Genomic DNA, 16,098 nt, shown 5'->3' with positions numbered 1-16,098 from the left:
TGACAGACTTGGAGAGGGTGACGAATGGGAGGGATCTGATGACCCTTAAGGATACCAGCATGTCCCAGGTGACACAGAGGACAAATAGTATAATCCACTGGCATGAGCCAGTTTCACAGACACCACACCAGACATTGGCTTGGTCCCTCCCCCTACTGTGGCTACAGAGGAGGGTGCCTCATTTGCTTTGTTGGTGTGAAGGACGGCTGAGGTCTTGGACCTACGTCTTGATGTTTTGACGGAGGTGCTTCAACTGAGAGTTGCCTCCACCGAGTCCTGAGCTATACTTTTACAGGCAATTACAGATGGCAGAGATGCTTGAAGTTCACCATCACATGCGGACTCGATAAGACCAACTTGCTGGGCAGAGCGATCGCATTGTCTGGCTTTTCGGGAGATCTCAAGTTTCGCTTATTGACATGTCCTTTGTTGGCTATCGGATATTTGCTGAGAAGGCTGATGCAATGCTGGAGCACTGTAAGGATAATAGAGATCCTGCCAGGTCTTTGGGCCTATCCATGGCCCCTCATAAACCCCAGTCTGCCTTCCGCCCCTTTTGTGGCAATGGAAGGGGCCCCCAGTCGCGCTCTTTCCCACCTTGCCACCAAAGGCAACAGGCTTCCCAGGCTTTTTTGAGGCTAAGGTCATGGTTCCCACATACAATGTGGGGCCTCCAGAGGTCACACCAGTCCATCACTCCCATGGCAGCCTCTGAACACCTTTAGTTTGCCCTCATACCAACATGGACACCCAGTGGGGGACAGGGTATGCCACCACCTGCAACACTCGCAAGCGATAACATCTGACAAGTGGGTTTTACAAATAGTCCAAAAGGGCTATTTCTAGTCAACCTTCCACCCATGCCTCCCACTTACGACCTGCTGACAGAGGACCATCTCTCCTTTCTCCATCAGGTAGTGTTGGCTGTCTTGGCCAAGGGAACCATCGAGAGGATGCTGGCATCAGAAGTAGGTTGTGGTTGCTATTTCCTCTACATTCTTGTGCCCAAGAAGGACAGAGGCCTCTGTCTTGTCCTAGAACTGTGCCTTCTCAACTTCTTTCTGAATAAGGAGAAGTTCAAGATGCTCACCCTAGCTCAGCTCCTGTCTGCCATGGACCTTCGAGATTGGTTGGTGGAGTTGGACTTGCAGGACACTCATTTCCACATCCCTTTCCTACCTGCCCACAGTTGTTACCTGCAGTTCGCAGTGGACCACAAGCACTTTCAATTTGCCGTGCTCCCCTTTCGCCTTACCAGTGCCCCTCAGATGTTCATGATGATGGCGGTAATTGCAGCACATCTGCGAAGGTTGGGGGTTCCAATCTTTCCCTCCCTCGATGATTGGCTGTTGGAAGCGGGCGATTAGTTGGTGAAGGCCAGCTCACCCCAGGCTGTCATATCACACCTCCAGACTACGGCCAAACTCCACTCACTGAGGTTCACTATCAACGTGTTAAAGCCACATCTGAATCCTTTCCAGGCATACCCTTTCATCTGAACCGTTCTGGGCACTGTGCAGTTTTGGGCCTATCCCTCGGAGTGGAAAGACAGGATATTCAGGCAATGACACTGATGTTTCAGCCTCTATCCCGGATTTTTGTGAGGCTGATTCTGATGCTGTTTGGCCTCATGGCCTCCTACATCCTGCTAGTCACACATGCCCTTTGGCATATGTGGGCTCCGCAATAGGACCTGAAGTTCCAGTGGGCACAGCATCAGAAGAATCCCTTCGATGTGGTCCAGATCTCGGACAAAACTGCAAAAGATCTGCAGTGGTGGCTAATGAACAGCGATTCGGTAGGTAGCAGACCCCTCCCCCCTTCCTCAACCAGAGCTAACGATAGTAACAGACACGCCACTCCAGGGATGGGGTGGCCATCTGGGAGAGGTGGAGTTGAGAGAACTTTGGTCTCTGCGGGAATCCGGACTTCACATCAACTTGTTGGAGCTTTGGGTGATCGGATTGGCATTGAAAACCTTTCTACCCTCGTTAAGAGGAAGGCTGGTGCAGGTGTTCAAGGACCACACCACCACCATGTGGAACTGCTACCAGCAGGGTGAAATCGCAGACCAATTTGTGAAGAGGCTTCGCATCTCTAGACATGGCTGGAACGTCAGGGCTCATCCTTGATGGTTCAACACCTGGTGGGCTCTCTGAAACGCAAGGTGGACAAACTCAGCCTTCGATGCCCTGCGGATCTCAAATGCGTCTCTATCAGGAGGCGGTGCAAAGTCTCTTTCAAGATTGGGAGAGCCTTGTTTAGATCTGTTCACACTGCTGAGAAAGCGGAATGTCAGCAGTTCTGCGTGCTGGAGTTTCCATGGTTGCTCTCCCTCCGAGACTCTCTTCGTCTAGAGTGGAGCTCCGGCCTCCTGTACACCTTTCCGCTGACACAACTCCTGCCCAGATTTCTCAAGATGGTCAAACAACTTCTTACCAACTCATTCTTATGGCTCCGGAATGGGCACAGAGATTCTGATATCCTGAGCTATGAAGCATGAGCATCAGTCCTCCAGTTAGACTGCCTCTTCAGGAGGTTCTTCTGTCACAGCAACCAGGGAGGGTTCTCACCCCGAACCTGCATACCATCTGCTTTCATGTATAAAGATTGAACGGCGACAGCTCACAGCTTTCGACCTTCCTTCAGAAGTCTGTGATGTTATTTTGGCAGCCAAGCGTCCGTCCAGCAAGATAGTATACGCCGGCTGTTTTGACAAATTTGTGGCATGGTATGCATCCAAGCACATAGACCCTGTCTCTACACCGTTCTCTCAAGTCTTGTTATTTTTTCAGTGTTTGGCCCAGCAGGACTCTGCTTTGGGCACAGTTAAGAGTTACCTATCAGCCATTTTGGAATTTCTGTGGTTGCCAGACAAACTTTCTTTGTTCAAGTCACCTTTTGTGACTAAGTTCCTCAAAGGTCTCCAACATATGTTTCCTCAAAAGCCATTCATCATGCTCCAGTGGGATTTAAACCTAGTCTTGACCTTTTTGATGTGTGCACCCTTCGAGCTGCTGCACAACTGTCCACTCTGTTTGCTAACCATCAAGACAGCTTTCCTAGTAGCCGGTACATCGCCCAGGATTGTCAGTGGACTGCAGGCTTTCTCTGTGCACCCTCCTCATACCATCTTTTACCCAGACATGCTGTTTCCTAAAACACATGCCTCTTTTCTTCCAAAGGTAGTGACATCCTTTCATGTAGGCCAAAACATCACCTTGCCTACCTTATTTGCTCCACCTCACCCTTCTAAAAATTAAGGGAGACTCCATCGTCTGGACCCAAAAAGACCATTGTCATTCTATCTTCATCGTACCAGAGAGAGACAGTCAACTCTTTGGAGGATATATAGGAGCCAAGAAAAGAAAGGCCGTGCAGAAACAGACCATCTCAAATGGATAGTGCTCTGCTTAAAGATTTTGCTACGCATTGGCCAAGCAGTAACTCCTAAGGGCTTGCATGCTCATTCCACCAGAACCAAGGCTGAGACCACTGCATTAGCTTGTGGAGTTTCTGTCTTTGACTTCTGTCAGTCAGCAATGTGGACATATCTGCACATGTTTACCAAGCACTATTCCCTGGATAGTCAGGTCCGTCATGAAGGGCACTTTGCCAGTTAGGTCATGTAGGGCTTTTTAGTATAAAATCTGTTTTGCAGACCCACCTCCGCGAGGTATTGCCTGGGTATCTATTCTAAGGTAAGGAATCTGTAGCTAGAAGTCTCTATCAGATGAACAATTACTTGGCTTCGGCAACGCATTATCTGGTACAGACTCTATTTAGCTGCAGATTCCTTACCGATCCACCCTGCTCTATGAACTGATTACAGTGTAAGAGTCACCCTTCTAAGGGCCTTAAAAATGCACAGTTTGTCAGTTCTGTGCTGTTGGCATGGAATGTTGCAAAAAGAAACTGATGTCAGCGTGCTTAGGTTGGCATGTGTAGGTAACGCTAAAGTCCCATCTGCCGTGGATGATGCTGAATCGTAGCCAAACGATACCACCTACCAGCACGCACGGATGCTGCTCAGAAATCTCTGAAACAAGTCTGGCACCGAGGGAATATTCTAAAGAAAGGAATTGGCAGCTAGATAATCTCCACAGATGAGGCGTTACCAAAGGTAAATAACTTGTTCTTTTGTTATATGCTGTATTCCCATGATAATCGCTGTTCTTGGATCCCATTTTGGCCTGGTCTTACGTTTCATCTTTCTAGCTTTGAGCTGCCTATTTGAAGGATATTGTAATTTAAAAACTCACAAAATATTACTTCATGTGTTCTTCATCAAAGCAGTAGATTGTAGACATTGAGCGCTGATTTAGAATGTTTATCAAGGCTTAAGTATATCAGGAAGCATTCTTTATTTCTGAACCTCTAATGCCACTTTCCTTTTGTCTTATGTTTAGTGATTGCAATAGATATCGATCCTGTCAAGATCGACCTTGCTCGCAACAATGCTGAGGTATATGGTGTTGCACAGCAGATGGAATTTATCCTGGGGGACTTCATGCTACTGGCACCAGACATTAAGGCAGATGTTGTGTTTCTCAGCCCTCCGTGGGGAGGACCCGACTACGCCAATGTGGAAACATTTGATATTAGAACGATGATATCTCTTGATGGATATCCTTTCAGTGCTTCTTATCTGCATCGCTTGTCTATTGTCAAATATGAGTTTATACATTTGAAGCTTGCATTTTCTGCTTCTGATAGAGATTTCTAACCGCTGATTCCTCTCCTTATAATATTACTCGGGCATTAGATTGGATCTGGTAAATCTTGAGGAGACCCTCTGTAGGGTGGTAAGTGCCGTCGGATGACTCCGCAATTACTTAATCCGAGTCGCAAGTGATGTGCATGGTGCCTATAAAGGCGCTTCCCAGGCACTGACATCAGTTCCTTACTTTTGCGACAACAGCGTGGATCTGGAAGGCTAACTTGGTCACTTTTGTACCACTTTTTACTTTCCGTCAAGTCTTTTTTGAGCTCTGCTTCTAGTGTGATGGGGATGTGTCTCCCAACAAACCCACTAGGTTTAAACCATGTGAGGAATGTCAAAGACAGTTGTCTGCCTCTGACCCACGCTTGGTTTGCCTGAGGTCAAGCCATGATCCAAAAGCCTGCTCCGACTCCAAGTCCATGAATTAGAAGGTGACTCCTGAGCGGGCCTTGAAGCTCCTGGCGGCGCAGTAGAAGAAGGCTCTGTGCTGAACCTGCTCCATAGGGATATCTCAGGGCCAGTCTCAGAGCCATTCCCGTGAACGATTGTTATCCCACTCAAGTTGTCGTCATCGAAGTTGGGTATGTCAAGAACAGTAAGTTGAAGCGCTCTTTGGCTTGCCCTAGCAAACGCCAGGTTTCTAGGCCCAATTCCTGCACTTCTTCTGCAGAGCCGGTGGCTTGGTCTGCTCCACGTTTCCCTAAGTTTCCTTAGCAAGAGCAACCCCTGCCCAACCCAAGGAGTACTACGATGCCATGCTCTCCATCTTTAGGCCTGTGGGCCTTTTTGTGCGCCTTTGGCCCCGATGGGGCAAGAGGTGCCCTTAATTGATTACTTTTGGATGGTTTGCCCTCCACACCAGTCGGGCTGTCTCAATCTGCACCAAGATCCAGACTGATGCCAACACGGGTCACCCTCCCTGGCCTCAGTTCCCCCAACACCATCACCAATCAAAGATCTGATCTCAATCTCTGACCCCGAGACAATGCTGCCCAATGCCACTCAAAGTTGACAACGGTGCCATCTAGCCCATGTTCATCACTGGACTTGCAACTCCTGAACATAACCTTTTTTACCTGAAGGGGGGGATGAGGAAGAGGGGTATGGCCCCTTTGAGGTCCACCCCTACCAGGGGGAAAACTGGTATTGGAAACTGGGTGTCGCCTGGACACCTTTCCAGACTTGAGCTTGATTTTTCTTCTGTGCCCTGCCATGGAGTAAGGTGCATCTTTTGCAACTGTGATGTGCAGGGCAGTGGAGTTCCTGACCTGCAGTTGTTATCTGACAAAGTCCAGATCAATGTCTTGACGGAGGTGCTTCACCCAGAAGTAGGGTCTTCAGAGCTCTGGCTCCTCTTTAATGGGGCCCTTACCGACATTCTCCTGGGAACCTAGGCCAAGCCCTGCATGTGGGCTACCGTACACAGAATGATTGCCCGCTGGCATCATCCTGCCCTCTAATACCCAGCCTTTCTCTCTCAGCTTTCCTCTTGGTGGTGCAGGCGTCAACAGCTCAGATAAACATAAGCGTGTTTCCTGCAGACCCACTGGATAGGAAATCCAAGAGGCTGGACACCTTTGGGAAGCGCATCTTCTCTTCCACCAGCTCAGCATTGTGGTCAGTAAACATGACGTGCCTCTTGGGCCGATATTCCCATGCCTTGTAGGATTCGGTTGTGCAGCTGCTGCCAGTGTTGCCCAAAGAATGCCAGGCCATCCTAACCCAGGCATTGGTTGATGGCCGTGACACAACAATATTCTCCATTGGTTGTGGGCTGAACATGACTGAATCATTAGACAAGACCATGACCACCATGGTGGTACTTTGCAGCCACTTCTGGTTAATGTCCACTTTTTTTTCAGGGGATGTCCAATCATCTTTAACGGCACCCACCTATTCGGTGACAAAGCCAACCTGGCGCTCTAGCGCTTCGAGGAAATCCGGGTCACCGCCAGATCCCTGTGCTTATTCTTGGGCCCCCGGCAACAGTACCGTCCTTTGGCTCCATCGCCGGCCACGGTCGTAACTACCATGGGCATCCGCAATACCAGCCATAGCCACCTCCCCAGCAAGCTTTCCAGGCCTTTCGTGGCCAGTGCCACAGATCCCATAAGGGATGCAGAGCCCACTCCCAGTGCTCTGTCCAATTCTCCACCTATCTGGCTGCCACAGACTCCAAGCCTCCTTAATAGGACCTCCACACAGCACACCCATCCCTTTGGTGGCACGATCAGGCACAACATGCTCCAATGACAAGTTATAACCTCCAACAAGTGGGTGCTTCTAATTGTAGAGAAGGGTTATTTCCTTTCCATTCCTGGAATTCCTACTACATTTGCCACCATTAGAAGAATGGCTCCTTGTTCCATCACGTCAAAGTAGCAATCAAGAGGGTGCCAGCATCAGAAGTAGGGTATGTTTGTTATTCACGCTACTTGGTGCTGCTGAAAATGACGAATTAGTTGATTTTGACCTCACCTGTGTCTAAATCTATTTGCCTCTGTCGAAAATGCACAATGTCAGATCTTATGCGCTCTGGAGTTTCCAAAGTGGCTGTCGCTCTGAGACACGTTCCACTTAGACTGGAAATGAGCCTCCTGTAAGCCTTTTCACTAATAACACTCCTGCCCCATGTTCTTAAGAAGATCAGGACATCCTGTCCAGTTATCCCGGTGGCTCAGAACTGGGCAAGTAGAGTTTGATATCTCAAACTCCTGAGAATGTGAATCTGTCCTGCGATCAGGCTGCCCCTTTAGGAGGATCTCCTGTGGCAGCAGCAAGGCAGGACTCTGCACCCGAACCTGTGCATATTCCACCATTATGCATGGAGATTCAGCAGCGACAGTTGAATGCTTTTGACCTTCCGCCCTAGATTTGTGATGTCATCCTGACAGCCATGAGTCTCTCAACTAGGACTTTGTATGCCTACTATTGGAACAGGTGTGTGGCTTGGCGCCCCTCCCTTAATGTTAATTCTCTTCATGCCTCCTTGTTGGAGGCTATTCTTTACTGATTCTCCCAGCTCTGGAATTTGGCTCTTCATCCTAAAACCAAATGGATATCTGTTCATTGATCACATAATGTTCAGTCGTGGCTCTGCATTTTTGTAGCGGAAATAGTCACAAAAGAAACTGATGTCAGTGCGCTGGGGTGGCACTGTGCGTGTCACTTCCAATGTAGACGACATTGACACGGAGCTGTCTGATGCCACCTACCGATGAGCGAGGTACTGCTTGGCATTTCCCAGATCCAGTCTGATCCAAGGAGAATAGTCTAAGGTGAGGAATCGGGTGTTTAGTAGAGTCTCTACCAGAAAAAGTGTTACCAAAATTAAGTAATTTGTTCTTTAGGAGTCTTCTAGTTTTGATCACTCCAGTTTTAGATTAAATAGCTAACTTTGGCAGTCTGCCTCCAACATAGGTAGACTGCATTGATTCCTAATGTAAGGTAGGACTGTTATAAATATGGAGTTTTTAAGCTGCCTTTACATAGAGCAGGAGTTTTCAGGAGTATTATTAACGAAATGTTAAACTGCTAATCAAGTCTTGCGTCATGGGTTATGATGAGATCATTGGCATTAAGGAGGAACGTCTAATAGACTGTTTATAACTTTAAAATAGAAGGTGGTGTTAGTAGTTGGAAATGGAAAGGCAGCAATTGTTTCTATGTTGGACTAAACTAATCTACAGCAGGAGATGCAGACCTACTGTCTGACAACAAACTAAGTAGAAGTAAAAGGAGGGCACAAGTAAATGCTTTCAAACTATTATAGACATTTCTATTAGTGTTATTCACTCTGACATTTGATTTGTTCGATTGTAGTGCCTGGATATCATCCTGCTGAATGAGAAAGCAAAGTTTCCATTTCACTGTTCTTTAGGAAAGAAATGTTTAATGTGAGCAGTCCCACAATTAACAATGATAAAGCTGTGTTTGTTGTTCGAGTACCCCTAGTTACTTATAATACATGACCAAATGAAGATGCAGTTATTCCAGTTTAATGTATAGATTGCAGGGGTCTGGACAGCTATAGTTAACAAATCCATATGGTTATGTGTGCGTATGACTCTGAGTCATATGGATGTACTTGTAATTGGAGCATGCAGTGGGAGAGGACACCAGGAGTGGTGCTCCCAAATGACAACAACAGACAGCAATGGCAGATAAATGTGACTTTTGCTTGGTGGTCTGTTAAGGGTCATAAATATTTTTGACTCCCCAGCAGCACAAGACAAGGGGTTCCATCATCAACCTGTAGTTGCAGCAAATAGACCCATTTCAGAACAGCTAGTGTGTCTGAACTCGTGGCTTTCTGTGAAGCTCCACTACAGCAGCTATTAATACAGATTCATGTAGCCATGCGGTTAGCTTAGCATTATAGAGGTTCTCTGTGAAAGCCTGCTTTTGTAGCTCTGAGGAGAGGCAGTGGTTCATTCACAGAACTGCAGAAGTGTAGAGCCTCATATAACAAGCAGATTTAAAGTGGTAGGCAGAAAATATGTCATCCAGTAGAGAGTCTCATAGCAAGTTAGATAACTTTTTTACAGAAATGCCATGCGTTGGGAATAAAGTGCATGCTCCAGAGGCTGGGAGAGAGGTTTCTTGATAACATCCATCGTTGTCAGCCAAGTCAGTTGCGAGTCTTTATAAATATAATATTAGAGGCAATATTCCAAGCTCCAACAAAGGATACTTAGCACTTTGAGTTGCACTGCATAGGAAGTTTTATTGCTCTGTTTGTCAGAGAACTAATTTAAAGGCAGGACTCCGCCAGTACACGCTTACTGCATGGTCCTGAAAAAAGTGTAAGGCTAGAGGCTTGCTCACCGCCATGTCTGTGGGAGCCCAAAACAAAGTGCTTCTCTCTACGACATCAATCTCTTATGTACAAAACTGGGCCTGACTCTTATTTAAATGTTGAAAGGATGATACCTTGAACACAAGGCTTTTGGAAGATGTTCATGAGTTAGTTCATGGGGGTGGTTTGTTTGAAAATATGAGGTTACTATCAGTCTTGGTAGGCAAGGGCCCTTTTTCATAGGCAATTTAGCTGCACATAATCTGTTGGGTTGTAAGTATGCAGTATGACCAAAAGACTGACCCAGAATGATTTCCTTCCACACATCAGATGTCTGGCCTTGAAGGTCCTTCAATATTTTCGTTACATCGCACCTATTCCTACAAATTGGGTGAGCTGTATGTATTTTAGGAAAACTCCCTTCCCTTCTCTTGAACTTACTTGCTTACCTCTCAGAATTTAAGAGAATACTAGCAGTTTTAACTTTTCAATTACAGAAAGCATGGCAACCAGGAATTATAAGACCAGCTCCACCTTTACCATTCTTCAAAAAGGCCCTCTAAAGACTCCTAAAGGTTGACCTTCTCTTAGAGGTTTTCTAAGTAATCTTTACTCGTTCCAGTCGAATGTGTTTCTCCACTTTAGACTATCAGGAGACATTGCCATCCCAGGATAAGACCTTTAACGGAGTGCCTATTCAATATGTTGATACGGGTATTGGGAGATTGGAAAGGAACTGTTTAATGCATCCTCTTGCCAGCTCCTTTCATATATTTGCGAATTAAAAAAAAAAGTTTTAGAAGGGTTTACATTTTTAGACAGCAGACCCCAGTGATTACACTCACGGATGGCATTTTCCCTTGCATTTGGGTTCCCAGTGGAGAATTTTTCAGTTGGTCATCTCTGTTCCTGAGTGCACAAGAACTCTTTCAGGCCAACTGTTCGAATATTTCAAGAATAGCTTAAATGGAAAATGATTCTAATCCAAACGAACAAAAGGCAAGTAGTGGATTGAATAAGAAAGCAATAGAAGAATATTAAAGAAGGGAAACTTCTATGAGCTTGTGTGCTACTGAAGGAATAAAAGGAATAGCTTTAGTGCAATACATTTCTCACCCCTGTAGCATGTCTATAGGCAACCTTGGCACCCTTTTCATGTTTTTAGATTGTCTTCACATTAACAATATGAGACAAAAATGGAGTGTCTTTGGAAGTGACTTGCATTTCTTGGTGGAAAGAGTTTGCCCTTCTTCCTTCCACTAGTTTTAACTGGAATTCTGCTCCTTGATAGTGGACTCTTAACCTAGATAGTTCCTCATATTCTTCCAGCTTGAGGGAAGCCATCTTGAAAGGAGCCTGCTTTTCCTGGCGTGACATTCTTGCAGTCTAGGCAGTGCAGGAGAAACATGACGGCAGAGATCTGCATGAAAAACTTCCAAACGTAGTGTACTGTAAATTGTTCCTTGATGAAAGGTTTCACCCTCGTTGAACGTGTTAATTGTTATTGTACATTTTGCTGCGTATGGATTCGTGATCTGATTGATGTACTGTTTCTGAGAAATTTCCTTGACTCATTTTCACATTTGAAATTTTTAAACTGTGCCAGAAAATAACAAACAACATTATTTATTTCCTACCACGCAATTCTAACGTTGACCAGGTATGTTCCTCTTTACATGTCTAAAAATGTCAGGATTTAAACCGTTAACCCTTCCTTTTTTTCACAGCTTTTGTGTCCAAAATATGTGCAATTCCTCACCCCAATTTTAACCAGGCATTCATGCAGATTGTCGTTTGCAGTACAAATATGTGTTTTCTATTACATTTTCAAGCGTTATAGATTGTGTTTCCCTTGAACTGCCCCTAGAGAGTTTTTGTTAGTAATTGTTGATCCCTTTTACTAAATTGTATAAGCTGGTTCTGAATCGTAATCACATTGATTATTTAGCAGGTATTAATTTTTCTTAGTTTGAACCTCTCCACGTCATTTTACCCCTCACTTCTCTTGCCGTCATGTTTCTTGATTTTAATGCTCTTTAATGTCCTGGATGTTGCAGTTTATATGCACCTCAAAATTAATATTTATCTCCTGCTTTATTGTTTTTTTCAGTAGTATAAGAATAAAATGTGTTTAATGTGGTCACTGTTTAGATACTTGCAGTGGCGGCCGGCACAGGTAAGTGCGTTGAGGCTGGGTGGGGTGCGGCGGGGGGAAGCCAACAGACGACGGAATAGGTATTATTTATTTAGATTTGATTTGATTTAAAGATTTATAAAGCGCACGTATGCCCATGGGTGTCTTGGCGCTGCATAGAGACAGAGAATACCCGGGAAATATCACGGCTTTGTCTAAGTGGAGGAGAACAACCAGGTTTTTACCTCTTTCCTGAATGAGAGCATAGAGGGACTGTTTTTGATTGTGATTGGGAGAAGGTTCCAGGCCCTTGCTGCGTGTAGCAGAAAGCTTCTCCCCTCCCCCCCCCCCCCCCCCCCCCCCACCACCACCCACCACCCCCTTCCCGACCTGTTTGTATCTTGGGATCTGGATCAGTTTTGCTTGGCTAGAATGAAGATTCCTGGATGGCTCATACAGTCGTAAATGAGTTTTTAAAAACTGAGAGCCACTCCCATGCAGTGCCTTATAAGCCAAACATACAGACTTAAATTTTATTATTTTTTCCATTGGGAGCCAGTGTAGGTATCTTAGTCTGTGTGTAATCGGCTCAGACCTGGGGATGTCCAGTATCAATCTTGCCGCTGCATTTTGCAGGCGTTGTAGTTTTGCTAGGTGCGGAGCCTGTATCCCAGCATATAAAGCATCCATATGTCTGGGAAGCGGCAGGAATTTACTATTTGAGAGAATAGTCTGCCTAGTTGTTCGCTCACCAGCTCAGGAAATAGATGCATAACCTTCGGTGGGCAAGGGTCCGTTAGGCTACCAGACTTAGTCCTATTAACTGTTTGATGAATCTGTTCCACTGAAGGTGGCACAAAGTGGAAACAGGGATTCTGCTCTAGTGGGCGAGATTCATCCTTGGGTTCTGTGTGTGACTGTATAGGAGAAACCTTATCGGTCAGTTTGAAGGATTCGTAAACTGAGGTCACTTTATCTATAAAAAATTGGCCCAGAGTGTTACAAAATTCAGAGCTGATTACTACCTGTTTGTCGCTGTCGATTTTTGTCAGTTTTTTAACAGTAGCAAAGAGTTCTTTGCTAGAATTCTTTGCCTCGTCTATTTTTTGAATAAAATATTTGCTTTTTTCTTCTAGTATTAATTTTTTGTACATGGCCAAGGAGGTTTTGTATTCGTCTTTCAGCTGTGGATCATAGTTGGTCCTCAATCTCCTCTCAACCCTTCTGCAATATTGCTTTTGTGCTTTTAGTGAGTCAGAGAACCAAGGTTGGGAAGAGGTTTTTCTCCTAGAAGTAACTTTTTTTTGAGGGACTAATTCATTAACGGCTGGCTTTATCCAGCTCGAGATTTGATTTGTAGCAATGTTAATGTCTGGTTCCAATTCAGGGATTGTAAGTGTAAGCTGCTCCTTTAGTTTAGTGGAGTCTAACCTGGCCCAGTCAAAATATGATGTACTCATAGGTGGAGGGGCAGATGTGCTTGGAACTTTTTTTACGTTGATGGTGAATGTTATGACCTTATGGTCCGACCAGGGAACCGGTAAAATATCTAAAAGCTTGATGTCGGTATTAGAGGTGAAAATCCCGTCAAGAGTATGCCCAGCTTTATGGGTGTTCTGATTAACAATCTGAACCATAGCTAAGTTGGCCAGCGCATCACTCAATGTAGCTGTGTCTGTATCGGAACTTTTTTCAAGATGCAGGTTGAAATCCCCCAGAACGGTAAAATCAGAGCCTTTCACACTGGATTCCAGAAATGGGCTTAGCAGTTGTGTCAATGGTGTTCTTACCCTAGGTGGTCTGTAGATCAATAGGCCCTTAAATGTGTAGTTGTTTGTGATGTTGATCTGAAAGAAAAGAGTTTCGCATTCTGGGTTGCTGCCCTGGTCCGAGCCCTTAGTCCTTAGTTCGTTTCTAAAGATAATGGCCAAACCTCAACCCCGTTTCCCTTTCCTGTCTGACCTGATAATTGAATATCCCTCTGGGACCGCTAGTGTTACATCTATGTCTGAGGTGTCATCCTCCCAGGTCTCGGTAATGAAGATGAGGTCTAGTTTTTGAGTTTCTATTAAATTGGCCATTTCGATGTTGTGCTTGACAAAGGAACGTGAGTTGATTAACACGGCCTTAACGATTTTAAAATTTGACCTGATAGGGTGATTCTGGAATGGAGTTGACCTTCTGCTGTATGAAAATTCAAAGGAAGTTGGCAGCTTGGGCATTGTTTGACTTCTTTCATTATCATCAATGTATGGCAGCGGGATTTGGCCCTGAGTGAGAGTAGCTCATGGCTAGTATAACTTATCCTCTCTAGGCTTGACTCCATTTGAGTAGGGGTTGTGGCCCTGGGCCCGGTCGAGGCGCAGACAGGCTTGCCTTTGGCGCGCCCACTGCGCGCGTCCGCTGCGCGCCCGGCATGGCATAGAGTAGAAATAAGTATGGGGCGTTGAGCAACTAGACCACTCGGCGCCGGAAATGCCCCCAGCCCGGAAGTGTGTCCGCTCTAGCCTCCTCTGCACCCTCCGTTCAACCGCACTTGCCGTCACGGACCGGGGTGCCTGGGACTGAACGAACACCAGGATATGGGTACAAGAAATGTGCAAAATACGCAGTAAAGGTAAGAGAGTATATTTTGTTAAAAGATCAATAATATAATATATCTATTCCGTCGTTTGTTGACTCACCCGCCCTGCCCTGCCCCAACGCGTTTGCCTGTGCCGGCTGCCGCTGGATGCTTGGCAGGAATCTTCCGGTACACTCATCTGTAAGTTTCTCAACTTAACTATTCCTCTTCTTGCTTCGCTTTTGCATGTTTCCCGCATCGGAAATCTTGGGAATCATCTCTGAATTTAATGATCCTGCAGCTTCCTCAAATTAAAGCATTCCCTCCTACATGTCCTGTGATGCTTGGCCAGTGATTTCTTAGAAAAAGTGAGAGTTACGCGCATTCCTCAGCTCTAAGGTACTAAGAAACAACAGGGAATCAAAAACAATAGTGCGTATCCAGGCATCTGAGACATTGTTATGATGTACTCTGACCACTTATTTTTAAATAGCTAATATCAAATAGCAAACAAAATTGGATCAGCAACTTACTAATGCATCCCGGCTATCTTGAAAAAAATCTGATCAAACTTATCGCAAACTGTTCACAAATGATTACCAATGCCTCGCTTCTGTAGACAGTAAAACCTATTTTAGGGCCCTGTTTAGCGTTTGGAAGAGAGGGTACTCCGTCCCAACGATAACAGAGTACCCTCTCCGCCGTCGACGACGGCAACTACTCTGTCAACTGCTGTCAAACACCTCCGTTGGCCCAACAGATTAATCAGCATCAGAGGTTTTGCCAGAGTTAGGCTGCCTGCCCTATTTAGAGTGGACTGACAAACTGCAAGTTATTACTCTGTAAAAACCTGGTGGTAAGAAGCATTGATAACTGCAAAATGACCCCCTCCCCCCGCCACGGGAGAATACTCCCATGATGGGGGGCTTATTGCTTTTTTATTTTCAATAACAAAATCCCGCTTTGGGATTTTGTTTTTGAAAATGAAAAATTGTTTGACGTACAGCTCCATCATGCTGGCTGAGCTGTCTGTCAAACTTTCAGTTCATTTACAGAAACGCTGTGGCAGTGATTCCTAGAAAAGCAAGAGGTGTCCCCTGGGCTGGCAGACATCTCTAAATTTGTCATGCGGAGTACCATTGCCGTGAGTAATATTCTGCGTCATGGCGATGGTACATAATTCATCCGCCAAATTAAAGCAGGTCCTAAGTCTGTTTGAGAGATGTTTCTAACTGCATATTTCTCACCTTGCGAGAACCCCTAAGCCCCTGACTGGAGATTTTTCAGAGTAACTCTCCCACTCACCAGTAGCTGTTTCTTTAAAGCGTCAGCTGCACAGTTAAATAGGCACGTTTGATCACGTCACTTACGTTCGTGCATGAGAAATTCACATGGAAGAGTAACCCGGTAAGAACTGCAGCCCCACTGCTTGTAGCGCGTCACAGCAATCACCGACGTAGAATCAGAAATCTTTTGTGGTAGCACGTAAAACACTCCGGTTCGTAAGGGGATACTAGAAAAGTTACAGCGCTTTTGCTTCTGGCTCGTGTGTGGTACTAAACACGACAATATTGTTAACGTCTTTCACTAGTGACCGGGTTAATCACCTAAAGATTTTTTTATTTTACTTCATGGACAGCGTTGAGCTTCTCCATAAAGCGCATGTCTTCACAAGTCCCGATTTCACAACATGGCAGTTTTCTTGGTAACTTTTCATGTCTTCTTAAATGAATTACTCATGACTAACCGTTAATGATTTACGTCACTCACATCCTCATCCTTGAACTATTGACGCACTCGTAGATGAGGCACGCTTTCTATTTCGTTTATGTTCATTAAATACACTGTCATTCAGCGGGTTTCTGCTTGATTGGGCATTG

At 45.4% G+C, this 16,098-nt stretch overlaps 1 protein-coding gene across 1 annotated transcript in view; it reads left to right on the top strand.

Moving 5' to 3' along the window:
• TGS1 (trimethylguanosine synthase 1) overlaps positions 1-16,098 on the top strand; it is a 255,651-nt gene that overhangs the window by 167,503 nt on the left and 72,050 nt on the right. The window contains exons 11-12 of the mRNA XM_085605608.1: positions 4,410-4,626; positions 11,103-11,181. Coding sequence (XP_085461734.1) covers positions 4,410-4,626; positions 11,103-11,181 — 296 coding nt within the window. The remainder of the gene's footprint in view (positions 1-4,409; positions 4,627-11,102; positions 11,182-16,098) is intronic.

This window comes from Triturus cristatus, chromosome 5_1 (genome assembly GCF_964204655.1).
Source record: "Triturus cristatus chromosome 5_1, aTriCri1.1, whole genome shotgun sequence".
Taxonomy (NCBI): Eukaryota; Metazoa; Chordata; class Amphibia; order Caudata; family Salamandridae; genus Triturus; species Triturus cristatus.
The sequence above is the reverse complement of the archived record's forward strand: the minus strand, read 5'-3'. Positions and strand labels throughout refer to the sequence as shown.